This window comes from Lepidochelys kempii, chromosome 8 (genome assembly GCF_965140265.1).
Source record: "Lepidochelys kempii isolate rLepKem1 chromosome 8, rLepKem1.hap2, whole genome shotgun sequence".
Taxonomy (NCBI): Eukaryota; Metazoa; Chordata; order Testudines; family Cheloniidae; genus Lepidochelys; species Lepidochelys kempii.
Genome location: NC_133263.1, coordinates 46,105,400 through 46,120,620, shown reverse-complemented (window position 1 = coordinate 46,120,620; position 15,221 = coordinate 46,105,400). Strand labels below are relative to the sequence as shown.

The following is a 15,221-nucleotide window of genomic DNA, read 5'->3' as shown; positions in this document are numbered from 1 at the left end:
TAGTAGTTAACTATTTTGCATATATGAAATAAATTCACTTGTTCTTGTACAGCCAGTTCTAAAAAAGAATACAAGTTATATTGAATTCTTTAAATTGTTAAAGGCAAACCAGAAGGTTTTAGCTAGATGATCAACAAACAAAAAAATTTGCTGTGGAATTATGTTGCAGCATTTTTATACACTTTAGATTAGGGAATTAATTTCAATTTCCCCTATCTTTGGGATAGTGGGCTTCTTGGATCTTCACATCCCCCTTCCCTCCCAGCATACACACTTTCAAATCAGAGGGATTGCAAAAGTTTAGGGGGAAGGTTTTTTTCTTTTGTTTTTCAGTCAGTTAAATAATAGCATTGATGCATAAGTGGCTATTTTCTCGTTTCATTTCTTTGTACAGCTGAGCCAATAACATTTATTAGTGAAAAAATGACTCAGAAGATTCAAGAAACAGACTTTAGTACTGATACATGTTGTGTTCCAGTAATCATAGTTCTCAGTCCAGCTACTATAGTCTCAATTGCTCTGTATTTGAGTCCCTAGCAAGTTTTTGTTTTTATTATTTTTCAACAATCTGCTCCTTATTCTGTTAAATTGTATTTATTCAAACCCTTCTTTATGCTGTTATTCCAGAAGATCAGGTGCCACAGATAAAAGTAATGAATTGCATTCAATAAACTTGTTTGTTTTGTTTTTAAGCAAACCTTTCCATTCTGGGCTATCTTCATCTGTAGGAAGTCTGCCTACACTATTTGGTCACCCACCTAACTTTTTCCTTGTGATCCTCAGTGACTTCAACATGCTTTTCTAGAGAACTGTCTAGAGAACACAAGGGATGTGTCTTGTAATCTTCGAAATCTTTTGTGATACGTAAAGATACTATTGATGTTTGTTACAGAATATGCCGAGTTCCTACACTGCAAAGGGAGGAAGTTTACAGATTTTGATGAAGTTCGTCAAGAAATTGAAGCAGAAACAGACAGAGTGACGGGACTGAATAAAGGCATTTCTTCAATTCCTATTAATTTAAGAGTGTATTCCCCACATGGTAGGTAAAGTCATTCTACTCTGTATTTATGTAACTAATATTATATATTCTGTTTGTTCTCATTGCTTGACTAAAAAAATTCCAGAGAGACACTATTGCTAAAATTGACTTAGAGTGAAAATTTTGAGGATGTATAATTCATGTAACAGTATATGATCTGAAAAGGCTTCCTTCTGTTTGATTACTCCCTTTCCTAAACTTTGAACCCTGTCTATGTGAAGAAAGTGACGTAGTGTAGACAATAGATTGTCATCAACTGGTATAGAAAATGGTTAACAGTGTAGAGAGGACTAAACCATTTTTTTAAATCCTTACTGAAGAAAACTGGACTTTTAGATGATCATCATATGCAACCCAATTTTCAGAAAGGCTAACTTGGACATGAAGACACATCCGCAGACACACTGAAATTTCCACTATAGCATGAAAGTTATATCCTGTAATGGTATTACAGACTGCATGAGGTAGATGCATATCCTAAGGCAATACACAAATAAGTTTTTATAAAGGTTTTGAGTAATCTGATGAAACTGCTTCAGTTTCAACTAATTCTTAATTAGTTAAATGTCACATATATAGACATACTAGAATATAAGGAGTTGGTGAAAGCTGACAACTTTACCTATGTTGCTTTTGGGATATGCATCGCTCCTTTAGTATTTCAGAATAACTAGTGAAAAAATATTGTTGTATTTCTTCTCCATTAATCTAGATAGGTCGGTTTTATATGACATGAAGAAGTGCAAAATTGAGTCTGCATTTTTAAAATAATAATCATGATATGAGCCATATGATCTCCAGATAAACTCTCACCTACCTTTAACAGTATTTTGTATTTTTTAACTTTTTTTGATCTGGACATCCCAAAGCACGTTTATAAATGTTAAGTATATAGCTCCATTATAAATTTGTAGTTGTTGAAAATGTCACTTCGATGTCCCAAGACAATGCCTTTGATCTACTCAAGTTTTGATAAACTTAGGCGCCGTAGAAACTTGTTGTTACAGCAGATACTGCTCTTGTTTTAATATTCTCTTCAGTGGCGGTGTGTCAGGCTCCTCTATGTGGCATAGTTACCACCAATATAGACCACATAGCATTTACTCATGTGTCAGGTAGCTGGCAACCAATGTGGAGAAAATAGGATTCCCCAGTTTTTTTCTCTCTTGCACATTAAAACATCTTATGCTGTTGGCTGAGGTACCATCTTTTCTGTCTGCATCAATCCATATCATCTTGATCATGAACTGAAGAGCAAAATAATAGAAGTAGGGGAGGATAAGAAGAAGGTGCTTTATCGATCTTTTCAGTCTTCCATAGTGGGTCCATTCTGTACTTGTGGTGCTAGACCTTGCTTCAGTCTTGTGTGGGCCTGCTACAGCCTGTGGGAGCAGGGCTCAACTGGGTTACCATGATTCATAGCTCCCCAGTGGAACAAGCTGACGCTCAGATTCCTCTTCTAGATATCCAGAGAAAGTTGGCTGTTACCACCCAAGAAAGAGATCTTGGAGTCACTGTGGATAGTTCTTTGAAAACTTCTGCTAAATGTGCTGCAACAGTCAAATAGGCTAACAGTATTTTAGAAAGTGTTAGGACAGGGTCTCCAACGCGGGCCAGTTGTGTGCACCCACAGGACACCGCGCCGCCGAAATGCCGCCGCTGAGCATGGCCGCCAGAGAACCGCCTGCTGAAATGCTGCTGAGAAGCGTTGCCGCTTCTTGGTGGCATTTCAGCAGCGGGGTGTCTGGCGCCCGCCGTAGTCTTCTGGGAATAGGAATATGCTATTCCCACAGAAAGGTTGGGGACCACTGTGTTAGGAAATGGATAGAAAATACGATAGAGGATATCATAGTGCCACTGTATAAATAGATGGTGTGCGTAGGCCTTGAATATTGTGTCCAGTTCTGGTAGTCCAGTCTCAAAAAGGATGTAGTGGAACTGGAAAAGCTTCAGAGAAGGGCAACAAAGATGATCATAGATTGGAACAGCTTCCATATGTGGAGAGACTAAAAAGATTAGGGCTGTTCATCTTAGAAAAGAGACAACTTGGATTCACCAAGGGCAAGTCATGCCTGACCAACCTGATTGCCTTCTATGATGAGATAACTGGCTCTGGGGATATGGGGAAAGCAGAGGACGTGATATACCTTGACTTCAGTAAAGCTTTTGATACGGTCTCCCACAGTATTCTTGCCAGCAAGTTAAAGAAGTATGGGCTGGATGAGTGGACTATAAGGTGGATAGAAAGCTGGCTCAACGGGTAGTGAACAACTGCTTGATGTCTAGTTGGCAGCTGGTATCAACTGGAGTGCCCCAGGGTCGGTCCTGGGGCCGTTTTTGTTCAACATCTTTATTAATGATCTGGATGATGGGATAGATGACACTAAGCTGGGGGGGGAGAGGTAGATACACTGGAGGGTAGGGATAGGGTCCTGAGTGACCGAGACAAATTGGAGGATTGGGCCAAAAGAAATCTGATGAGGTTCAACAAGGACAAGTGCAGAGTCCTGCACTTAGGACAGAAGAATCCCATGCACTGCTACAGGCTGGGGACCGACTGACTAAGCAGCAGTTCTGCAGGAAGGACCTGGGGATTATGGTGGATGAGAAGCTGGATATGAGTCAGCAGTGTGCCCTTGTTGCCAAGAAGGCTAAAGGCATATTGGGCTGCATTAGTAGGAGCATTGCCAGTAGATTGAGGGAAGTGATTATTCCCCTCTATTTGGCACTGTTGAGGCCACATCTGGAGTATTGCATCCAGTTTTGGGCCCCCTCACTACAGAATGGATGTGGACAAATTGGAGAGAGTCCAGCAGAGGGCAATGAAAATGATCAAGGGGCTGGGTCACATGCTTTACAAGGAGAGGCTGAGGGAACTGTGTTTATTTAGTCTGCAGAAGAGAAAAGTGAGAGGGCATTTGATAGCAACCTTCAACTACCTTAAGGGGGGGGGGTTCCAAAGAGGATGGAGCTTGGCTGTTCTCGGTGGTGGCAGATGACAGAACAAGGAGCAGTGGTCTCAAATTGCAGTGGGGGAGGTCTAGGTCTGTTTTACTAGGAGGGTGGTGAAGCACTGGAATGGGTTACCTAGAGAGGTGGTGGAATCTCCATCCTTCGAGGTTTTTAAGTCCCAGCTTGGCAAAGCTTTGACTGGGGTGATTTAGTTGTTGGTCCTGCTTTAAGCAGGGGGTTGGACTAGATGATCTCCTGAGGTCTCTTCCAACCCTAATCTTCTATGATTCTATGAACTGGGTGGGATGTGAGAGAAGTCTATAAAATCATGAATGATGTGTAAACAGTAAATAAAGAAGTGTTGTTTTATGCTTTCACCCAATACAAAAACTGGATGTTACTGAATGAAATTAATAGGCAGCAGGTTTAATACTCACAAGAGGAAGTAATTTTTCACACAGCTAACCTGTGGAACTCATTGCCATGGGATGTTGTGATGGCCAAAAGTATAACTGGATTAAAAAAACAACTGGATAAGTACGTGGAGGATAAATCAATCAATGGCTACTAGCCAAGATGATTAGGGATGCAACCCCATGCTCTGGGTGACCCTAAACCTCTGACTACCAGAAGCCAGGAGTGCAAAATGGGTGGATCACTCTGTAATCACCCTGTTCTGGGTGTGCCCCCTGAAACTCTGGTATGGCACTGTTGGGCAAGATGGACCCTGGTCTGACCGAGTATGGTAGCTCTTGTGTTCTTATGGGATCTCCTGCCTGGAATTTTTTTGTCTTTCCAGTGGGGTAATCCTTGGTAATCCAGTGGGCCAACTCCCCATCCCCATTTTCTGGCTCCCAGCAGCTGGTGAGTTCACTGTCTCCAAGTTGATCCTATGGGAGGGGTGTGTGGTAGGATCAAAATATGAGTATGCCTTCTCTCTTTTTTTTTTTTTCTGCCCCACACACATCTTCTGTGATAATTTCCTGCACCTGTGAGTGGTCAGATTAGCTATGAGAAAATTCCAGCTCCTGCAAATATTGTGGCATTGATGCATGCTCATCTGGTTGGGCCACACTGTAGTGGTTTCTTACCAGAACCTTTGTGGGGACAGAAGAGAAATGTATTGGCCTTCCTTAAGGTACTCACACTTCTGTTCAAATGAGCTGAGGAAAAACCCAGGATCTTTAAAAGCTCTGCTTGTTTCAGACTTACTCTTCCTTTAGGCATACTGATTAAGCTGGGCTAAAATATGCCTGGGAGAATGGGACATCACAAAAGTGTTTGAGTGACTCGCTTCCAAGACATGACTGTCAGTAAAACCTGTCCACTCCCATCTCTAATCCTCTGCTTTGCAGGAACGGATGTCTAAAAATCTTGTCTTAAGCTCTTTTATTTTTGCAGTCTTCTGGATTTGGGAAACAGCCTGTGCCATCTCACCTCTGCTCCTAAAATGGGTAGTCATAAAGAAAAAGAGATAGACATGGATGCTTCTTGATCCTAATTGCCCAAATGTTGAGAAACATTCCGCACTTCTCATACAGTTGGGAGCAGGGCTGGATTAAGACCTTTAGAGGCCCTAAGCACTGAAAAAGATTATGGTGCCCCCCCCCCCCATATGTAATTCAAAATAAAAACAATACTATACCGTAAAATAAAATTTTATTTTTTTGAAATGACACAAAACTTACATGTATGCTGAAATTAAAATGGCTTCTTTCTAGATTTTCTGATTGCAAAATTCTGGATAAGTTCATTGAAGCTGACTCAACGAAGCATGTCTGCTTCCATACACAATAGGGAAAGTGAATCAAGTCTGTCCTGACACATTGTTCCCTGAGGGTTTTTATTCTTTTCAGCTGAGAAAAAGAACATTCTGCGGAGCAGTTCGTAATCATCAGTGTTAGAAAAATACGTAGTGCAAGCTCTACGTTTGGAAATATGCCTTGTATTCCATCTTTCAATATTGTGTCATGAAGAGCAATGTGACTGAATTTCATTTTTCCTGTTTCATTAAACTTTACGCGCATGTAACAGTGGAACTGCCGTACTTCTCCACAGAGATTCATGTTCAAGTCAACAGGGTATGAATCAACTAGCTTTTGGGAACCTTGTGAATATTGTTCATCAGATAAATCCATGTCATTTAGAAAAGAAAATCTACTTGATACTACTTTGTACACTTCACCTCTCCTCTTCATATGAGCTTCAAGTGTATCAGTTATAGCGTAGTAAGTAGATACGCGAAATTTGTCTCTAGGATTCAATGCTGTTTCTGTTGCACTGCTATCATTTGCTTGTTTTTTCCTGATTCACTTGCGGGACTGGGCTTCTTTGTAGTTAGTATCAGGCAAGATATCTTTTGATATGTCTTCAAATCTTTGGAAATCATTCCTCAAAGTGTGTAAGTGGTCTGCTAATGATGGACAGAGGTCTGCACATGTTTTCAAATCCAGTTCTTTTTCTTGGAGAGCTTGACTTGTGTGGTACAAGTGTTGTAAAATTTCATTCCACATGGTCAACATGAATACAACCTCTAGTTCTTGCATCTTGTTTGCAATGTTTTCTGCCTCTTGTATAGTTTCTCCTTTTTGTGATTGGTCTTCAGCTATACTTTCTAATGCATCCACAATCTGCGTAGGACTCCAGAATTGCACTTGTTGCCATTGCATGTGCCTCCCAGCGAGTATTGGAAGGAGATTTCAACACACAATCATTGCCCAAATGTGTTTTAAGAACTGCCCATCAGTATGTTGAGGCAGAGAAAAATGTATAAAGTAACTGGACTGTTGAGAAAAAACTTACTGCCACCGGACAACAATCAATAGCACTGCGGCCAACAAGATTGAGTGTGCGCAGCACGTGGTATGAATATGGCATATTTGTTCTGTTCTAAAAGCTTCTTCTGCATTCCTTGATAACGCCCTGACATGTTGGCAGCTTGTCATAAAATTTGTTGGATCATATTAAAGAAGTTCTGTATTAAAATCACAAATGAATTTGATTCCCCATAGTTTAAATTCAGGGTATTACTAATTAAGAAGTCTCTTGGTTTTTGGTACTGTTTCTCTCCCTCTATGTGTGAAACTTGCAAGCTGCTAATTGCATTAGTACATTCCAAGACAGAGTCTGAATTCACAGAGAGAGAAACTCAAAGCAATAGTCTAACAACAGAAACAGCACCCAGAGACTCCCCACCCTTTTGTTGTATTAACAATTGTGATTAAAATAGAGATAGAGGATGTATGTGGATGGATGCTTGGTGTGGATAATAACTGAATGATCAGGGAGGTGCCAGCCTAAGAATCCAGTATCCATCGGCTGAAGAAGGCGTCAAGTGGAAATAACCAGAGGACCCACGGAGGGCAGACTGGAATCCACCCAACAGCCTCAAGAATGGGAGAACCAAAGAACAAGATAACATCTGACAGCACGGAGCCCTCAGGAACGTGCCATCTGCTGATTGATTCAGCAACAGCATGATGAAGCAATTCCCATAGACTGGCATAGGAGGAAATTCCTATAAAAATGGACTCTACGAAGTGAGAACTTTTGGGTTCTGATTCTGCAAACCAACTTCCAGGAGCGTCAGATGAGCATCTGACAAAGCCCTGCTCCCTCCTCACGTCCAGGCCACCTGGCCAGTGGCTTGGCATGAGTAACTCTAAGGCTGGTAACTATGATAACAACCTTGCAGAACCTCTGTGTGTGTGTGTGTGTGTGTGTGTGTGTATGAATGAATGAATGAATGTGTGAATAAATATGAGATTGAATGGAATGTTATAGCTATAACTGCTTACTATGATTCTTTCTGTATTCACAATAAATGTGGTATTTTGCCTTTTCTCCTTTCATAAGATCCTGCTGGTTTTTATTTTATTGGTACAACAGATTGACCTCTGCACTTCGAGAAATCTGTTTTGCAAACTTGGCACAGATAGTGCAGTACTGGTTTTGCCATTTCTTCACCAGTGTGGCTTTTCAAATTGAGGAATGTTTATAAATTGTTGAACTGGTTTTCCATCTGTGGGAGACACATATCTTAGTACAATACTCAGTTGATCAATATGTGAAAGATCAGGTGTAGAGTCTACAGATAAACTGAAGTACCCAGCAGTACTTATTTCATCCACAATAGCTGAACAAACTTTGTCACTCATTAGACCAATGAGTTCATCACATATTATCTTGGACAAGTATGATGGGTTACTTTTGCCAGCATTCCCATATTTTGAGATATGGCCTGCTAAAAATTGGTCAGACTGAGCCACAAGCTCCAACAGTCCCAAGAAATTTCCATTCTGCAATGATCCATATGTGTCATTTGATCCCAAGAAAGGCAGACCATGTTCAGCTAATGTTTGAATAACAGCTATAACATGCTGCAAGACATGTTGCCAGTATTCATGCTCCCCTTTAATTTGTTCTTCCAATTTTTGTCAATCCAAAGCCCTGTCTTTGATTTAAATATATCAACATTGAAACTCTGTGAGTATTGCTATTTTCATGTTGTTCAATTAACAGTATTCCGCCAGTTACTAAATCCATCTGCAGCAAACGTTGAAGATTTATACGCAAAAAGTCTGCAAACAGAACAGTACACAAACCCTGTTGATGGTGAATACAGTAGCCATTTTCAAGTGTATTTCTCACCATTCACTTTCATGCCAAAAAATAGTTTTTGTGGATAATATCTTGTTTGTTTGCCACTGGTAAAAGTCTGACGTGATTTCTCAAATGGCCCAGTGTGTTGTTGACCGTCATATGGTCCACAATCTATCCAGTAAGCTACATCATCAGTACTGAAATCAACCCACATACCAGGATCTTTTTTCCTATTATTTACAGCATGAGCAGGTTCAGTCTCTGACACATCCACACTTTTTAGAACAATGTCTGTTTTACCACCAGGAGTAGGATGATCAGTTACAGTCTCTGACACATCCACAGGTTCTGGAATGTTTGTTTCACCAGTAGAAGAAGGGTCAGTCTCTGAAACACCTCCAGGTTTTGGAACGATGTCTGTGCTACTGAGATGATGTTGCTTCTGATGAATTCGCTTTGAAAAATGATGTCAGCTTTGGAAGATTTTGGAAAATTTCACGAATTTTTTGTTTTTGTTCTGCCAATTTACATTTCTGTGCTCCACTCAGTTGGTTAGGTTTCATCCTGCCCCTTATCTCAGTTATCTGAACTTGAAAAAAAACCAAAACCAAATTACACAACGTATACTATTTTTATGTGTGTGTATATATAAAGAGGGGAAAAAAATCAAGTACATATAACTCAGAAGAATATATCAATAATAAAACAAATTTATTGCAGTATATGACAGGATCTGATTTCCTCGCATTATTTCGATCTACGTTAGTAGGACACCCCCCTGGTTTCGGTGGGGATAAGTAATAAAAAGAGAACAGAAAAATGGGGGAAGAGTGTGTAGTGGAGTGTAAGGAAGTCTAACAAAGTTCTGATTTTTCCCATGATGACTACTTCGATGCTTTTTTTGAAATATCAAATTTTTTCCAAAAAAAATCTATATATTTTTTTTTGGTGCCCCCTGCTTTGCTGGTGCCCTAAGCATGTGCTTAGTCTGCCTATTGGGTAATCCAGCCTTGGCTGGGAGTGCATGTTGATGTTGGTTAGTGCTTTTGCCATTTATCTGAAAAAGGAAGTGGAAGTTAGAGGCATGACAGGCAGCTGAGCCCGCTGGGTAGGGACAAGAAGTTCTGTCTGTCGCTATGTAATTTGTAGGTTGTGACGAGCAGTTCCATTCTGGAACAAAACCGAACTTTGTAATGTTGAACTCTTCTGTGAGCTCTAGTTGTGTGTGCTTACAAAATAATGTTCAAAAGCCTTTGAAAATTGATACATCTATTCTAACTATGGCTCCCCACCAGAACTTCAGACTTGGATCATCTTTTTATTCTCTTTAGGGATGTAAAGTGTTAACAACAAGCCTTTTGGTCTTATGCCCTTTCTCTTTAGTGCTAAGCCTGACTCTTGTTGATTTGCCTGGAATCACTAAAGTGCCAGTAGGGGATCAACCTTCAGATATAGAGCAACAGATCAGAGACATGATTATGCAGTTCATTTCTCGTGAAAACTGTCTGATCCTGGCTGTGACTCCAGCCAACACTGATCTTGCCAACTCAGATGCATTGAAGTTAGCTAAAGAAGTAGACCCTCAAGGTAAGTGTGAACGATGTAAACCTTTCCCGCTTTCAGATACCATTGATGAAAATATACCTTGTAGTTTACTGTGGTGGATCATGCATTTAACAGTGCAAGAAAACTCATTACTCATAACTAAAAATTTTATACTGATTTCAACATCAGAAGAAGAATAGGAATTCTGCTCATGCAGCATAATTCAGTAAATTGTACTATCAACTGAGGTCTAAAAGTAACCAGTGTATGGTAATTGAGTGAAGTATGAAATATACCTAATTGGAAATTTTTGTGACAGGGCCTCTGTCAGCCGAGGAGTCTGTATCGCATCTTGCACCATGGGCCCTTGATGCTGACTGGGGTGCCTGGGTGCTACTGTACTATAAATGTTAGAATGATGTTTGTTTTCTTGGCATGCCTTGCTGACTGATATGACTATGTAATAAATCAACACATACAGCAAGAGTAAATGCAATTTGTCTTGGCAATGTAATAACATAGTGGTTCTCATCTAGGGGTACATGTACTCCAGGGGGTACTCAGAGTTCAACAAGGGGGTACATCGACTTCTCTAGAGTTATACAACAGGCTACATAAAAAACACTAGTGAAGTCTGTACAAACTAAAATTTCATACAGACAATGACTTGTTTATATTGCTCTATATACTACACACTGAAATGTAAATACAATATTTATATTGCAATAGATTTTTAGAATTATATGGTAAAATGAGAATGTAAGCAGTTTTTCAGTGCTGTGACACTTTTGTATTTTTATGTCTGACTTTGTAAGCAAGTAGTTTTTAAATGAGGTGAAACTTGGGGGTATGCCAGAGAAATCAAACCCCTGAAAAAATGAGGAGTCCTTATGGCACCTTAGAGACTAACAAATTTATCTGGGCATAAGCTTTCGTGGGCTAGAACCCACTTCATCAGATGTGAGTAACAGTAGGGGGAAATTAGGTTTAGCTTTTGTAATGACCGTTCTTTATAGACTGGGAGTGGTTGGGTCATTACAAAACCTGAACTTAATTTCCCCCTACTGTTACTCACACCTTCTTGTCAACTGTCTGAAATGGGCCACTCTCATTACCACTTCAAAAGTTATTTTCCCTCCCTTGGTATCCTGCTGTCAATTGAATTATATCGTTAGACTGACCTCACACTTAGTAAGGCAAATCACATCTTTTCATGTATTTATACCTGCTCCTGTATTTTCCACTCCATGCAGTTGATGAAGTGAGTTCTAGCCCACAAAAGCTTATGCCCAAATAAATTTGTTAGTCTCTAAGGACACCTTGTTGTTTTTGCTGATACAGGCTAACACGGCTACAACTCTGAAACCCCTGAAAGGGATACAGTAGTCTGGAAAGGTTGAGATCCACTGTAATATAACATATTTCAGAGTAGCAGCTGTGTTAGTCTGTATCCACAAAAAGAAAAGGCGTACTTGTGGCACCTTAGAGACTAACCAATTTATTTGAGCATAAGCTTTCGTGAGCTACAGCTCACTTCATCGGATCCAATGAAGTGAGCTGTAGCTCACGAAAGCTTATGCTCAAATAAATTGGTTAGTCTCTAATGTGCCACAAGTACGCCTTTTCTTTTTTGTAATAATATAATGTGCTGCCACCTGGTGGATTAGAATTCAAGAGTCTGACTTGGTAGAGTTGGGAGCATTTTGTATTACTGCAAGAGGCCCCCACTCCCCGCCAATTCAAAAGAAGTGCTGACAGGCTCAAGAGAGCCATGTTCATCTGTTGCCTGGTGGGGCTGTGGCTACATTAAATTTGTATTACTCACTCTCAAGGTAAAGAACAAAAAAGTGGGTGTGGAGTCCAAGAGCGGCTTGATGGACTAAAGGAAAACCGGAAAGGCTCTGTTACCAGAGTGGGAACTATAGTGCTAGCATGCAAGATCCCTGCCTCACTATCTGGCACACCTTAACTGATTCCTGTACTTGGCTCTGCTTATGGTCGGTAGGCCCAAACTGACTTCTGCTATCTCATTTATTAGCTGTTGGCTCTGTTCATGTGCGTGGTGGATGGACACTGACCTTGCTCCCACCCTGCCCCTGGATCTGGAATGGACAGGTGGTTTTTTAAAATTAAAAAAAACAAAATAAAAACTAAGGTGACAGATTAAAGATGCAGTTCTCTTGCATTAAATTCCATTACAGATCCATAGGAATAGTGAGAAAATACTCAGTTCTTTCCTACCAAGTAAACTCAGTACCAGAGAGTAAAGTTTAATTGATTTGGTTTCCCTCAGCATAAATGATATTTAACTATTTTTTGGGGGGGCGGGGGGGTGGGGTTGGTGATGCAGGCCTGAGAACCATTGGTGTAATCACAAAACTGGATTTGATGGATGAAGGAACTGATGCAACAGAGATTCTGGAGAACAAGTTGCTCCCTCTTCGTAGAGGTAAGAATGTTAATATTATACTCCATGTACCAGTTCCTTCTGTAGCAAAGTGGTAATGAGGAAGGTAGGTATTTGGTAAATTAACAGAAGATTGGTTTTAATGGAGTGCTCGGTTAGAAAATCTCTGTAGTTTACCTTCAGATTACAGTAGAGATTGTGCTCATAGCCTTTATCATCACACTAAGCTATGAAAAAGCAAAGGTAAGAGGAGAAGGGTGCCCAAAATACCCAATAAGGGGGGGAAATGAACTAAGACTTTGGAACAGGCTGCACGAGGTGTAATGGGAAATATGAGTTTAGGTTACCTGCAAATTTCCTTTTCTGTGACAATGTCTGTTGTTCCTCGCAATGTGTGGGAGTGCCTTGATGCAGTCTGGAAGCAGCCACTGGATCTTTGATGTCACTGCAGTCTAAGCTCTGCCCCTTTCCAAAAGCTTTTCAGATGATCGTTTATAGAGCTAGAGAGATATGTTCCTTTCCACCATCAGAATAATACAAAAGTAATATTGAAATCGAACCCGTTTCACCAGGTAGATCAGCCCCCTTTTTCTTTTCTCAAAACCCCAGAAAACAAACCAGCCAGAGAGGGATCAGACCAGAAGACAGGAAAATCAATATCAAGACCTCCTATTTTCTTGTCCTGTTTGTTACCCTTCTGCCACATCCTCCTCTTCTTCCCCTGTGGTGTGCAAGTCACTCTTGTTTTGCACATCCCTTGGAATGCCAAATCAGTGCAAGTGATATTGTCTCCCCATTTAAACCTGGTTTCCGACCAGCTTACCCCCAATATTTAACTTATACCACCATTTCAGTCATCACTGAATTTGAGCCAGTGACTTCCATGGAAGCTGTGCCCACATATGCCGAGCCTGAACCCCGCTGAACCCATTAAGTTTATTGCAATAATTTAAAAAAATTACCAAAAATAGGTGAACTTGGTCTGTACTGAGCTAACATGTATACACTGCCCCGTGGGGAGTAACAGCATTGACTTACAGGGTTGTTTTGATCTTGTTTTAGGGTATATTGGAGTTGTAAACAGAAGTCAGAAAGACATTGATGGGAAGAAGGATATTAAGGCAGCCATGCTGGCAGAAAGGAAATTCTTCCTTTCCCATCCAGCTTACAGACATATGGCAGACAGGATGGGAACACCATATCTGCAGAAAGTTCTAAATCAGGTACAAGCAAATGTGAAAAAGTGTGTGTGTGTGTGTGTACAGGACCGATAAAAAATGCTGTATTAAAATCACTGTTGTAGTGCACCTTATTCTTTCTTTCCTGTTTATAACACTGTATTTTCCCCAACATATCACAGGGGATTATGTATGAAACTCACTGCAAAGAGTACAGGAACCAATCTCCCCTGCCCCCTTGCCAGTGTATTGCAGGAGTCACTCAGCTGAAGTCAGTGGAGTTTAAATCATTGTGCTAGACATACATTACAATAATGGTGACCCTTTTGTTTAAATTCACTCCCCACCTCTTTCATAGGTTTCAGAGTAACAGCCGTGTTAGCCTGTATTCGCAAAAAGAAAAGGAGTACTTGTGGCACCTTAGAGACTAACCAATTTATTTGAGCATGAGCTTTCGTGAGCTACAGCTCACTTCATCGGATGCATACCGTGGAAACTGCAGCAGACTTTATATACACACAGAGAATATGAAACAATACCTCCTCCCACCCCACTGTCCTGCTGGTAATAGCTTATCTAAAGTGATCAGTGCTGGAAATGGCCCAACTTGATGATCACTTTAGATAAGCTATTACCAGCAGGACAGTGGGGTGGGAGGAGGTATTGTTTCATATTCTCTGTGTGTATATAAAGTCTGCTGCAGTTTCCACGGTATGAATCCGATGAAGTGAGCTGTAGCTCACGAAAGCTCATGCTCAAATAAATTGGTTAGTCTCTAAGGTGCCACAAGTACTCCTTTTCTTTTCACCTCTTTCATGTTACTTTCAAGCATCAGGATATCACTTGGACTCATTATACTGATCTCTGGCTTTTTAAGCGGCCTAGCATGAAAACATGACTTATAACTCATTGTGTGATTTAAAGTTCCCAAAGAAGAAAATTCTAGGCAGTCCATCTGACTTTAGATAAAGAATGCATTTTCCTGTCTCCCTCTGTGCATTATTTCAGGTTAAGGATTAGATTATGGCACTAATCACAACCCTGTGTAAGGGGTAATATGGAGCTAGAAGCTACCCCAAGAAGGGCTAGGGTGGGCTGGGGTTTTGGAGTTGTCCCCCAGGAGACACAATTGCTCCATGGAACACATGGGGTGCTCATGCTGCACCTTTGTTTGGTCTCTGGGACAGTGAATAGGGGTATAGGGTCATAGCCCTGTGTCCTCATCTCCTTTGAGGTGATTTGTGACCCCAAGAGAACACAGAGCAGTTCTTGTGATTGGTTGAAGACTCTGATGAATATCCTCTGGAGAACAGCGTGGTGGATCACACCTTCCTCCAGCTGGGAAACTAGAGGCTGATCCATTTGTCACTCACCTGAACAAGAAACTATCAATGTACTATTCTGGCAAGGGATACCTTTTCTATCCACAGTATAGGGGAGTCTTGGAAACCGTTTACCACTACCTCTGGTAGCAAAGGTGCTGACCAAGCTCAGG

At 40.7% G+C, this 15,221-nt stretch overlaps 1 protein-coding gene across 7 annotated transcripts in view; it reads left to right on the top strand.

Moving 5' to 3' along the window:
• The window catches only part of DNM3 (dynamin 3), a 298,280-nt gene that overhangs the window by 53,545 nt on the left and 229,514 nt on the right, over window positions 1-15,221 (top strand). For all 7 annotated transcript variants that reach the window (XM_073356327.1, XM_073356323.1, XM_073356326.1 and 4 more), the window contains exons 3-6: window positions 893-1,042; window positions 9,980-10,183; window positions 12,492-12,590; window positions 13,611-13,771. In XM_073356327.1, the coding sequence (XP_073212428.1) occupies window positions 893-1,042; window positions 9,980-10,183; window positions 12,492-12,590; window positions 13,611-13,771 (614 nt within the window). The remainder of the gene's footprint in view (window positions 1-892; window positions 1,043-9,979; window positions 10,184-12,491; window positions 12,591-13,610; window positions 13,772-15,221) is intronic.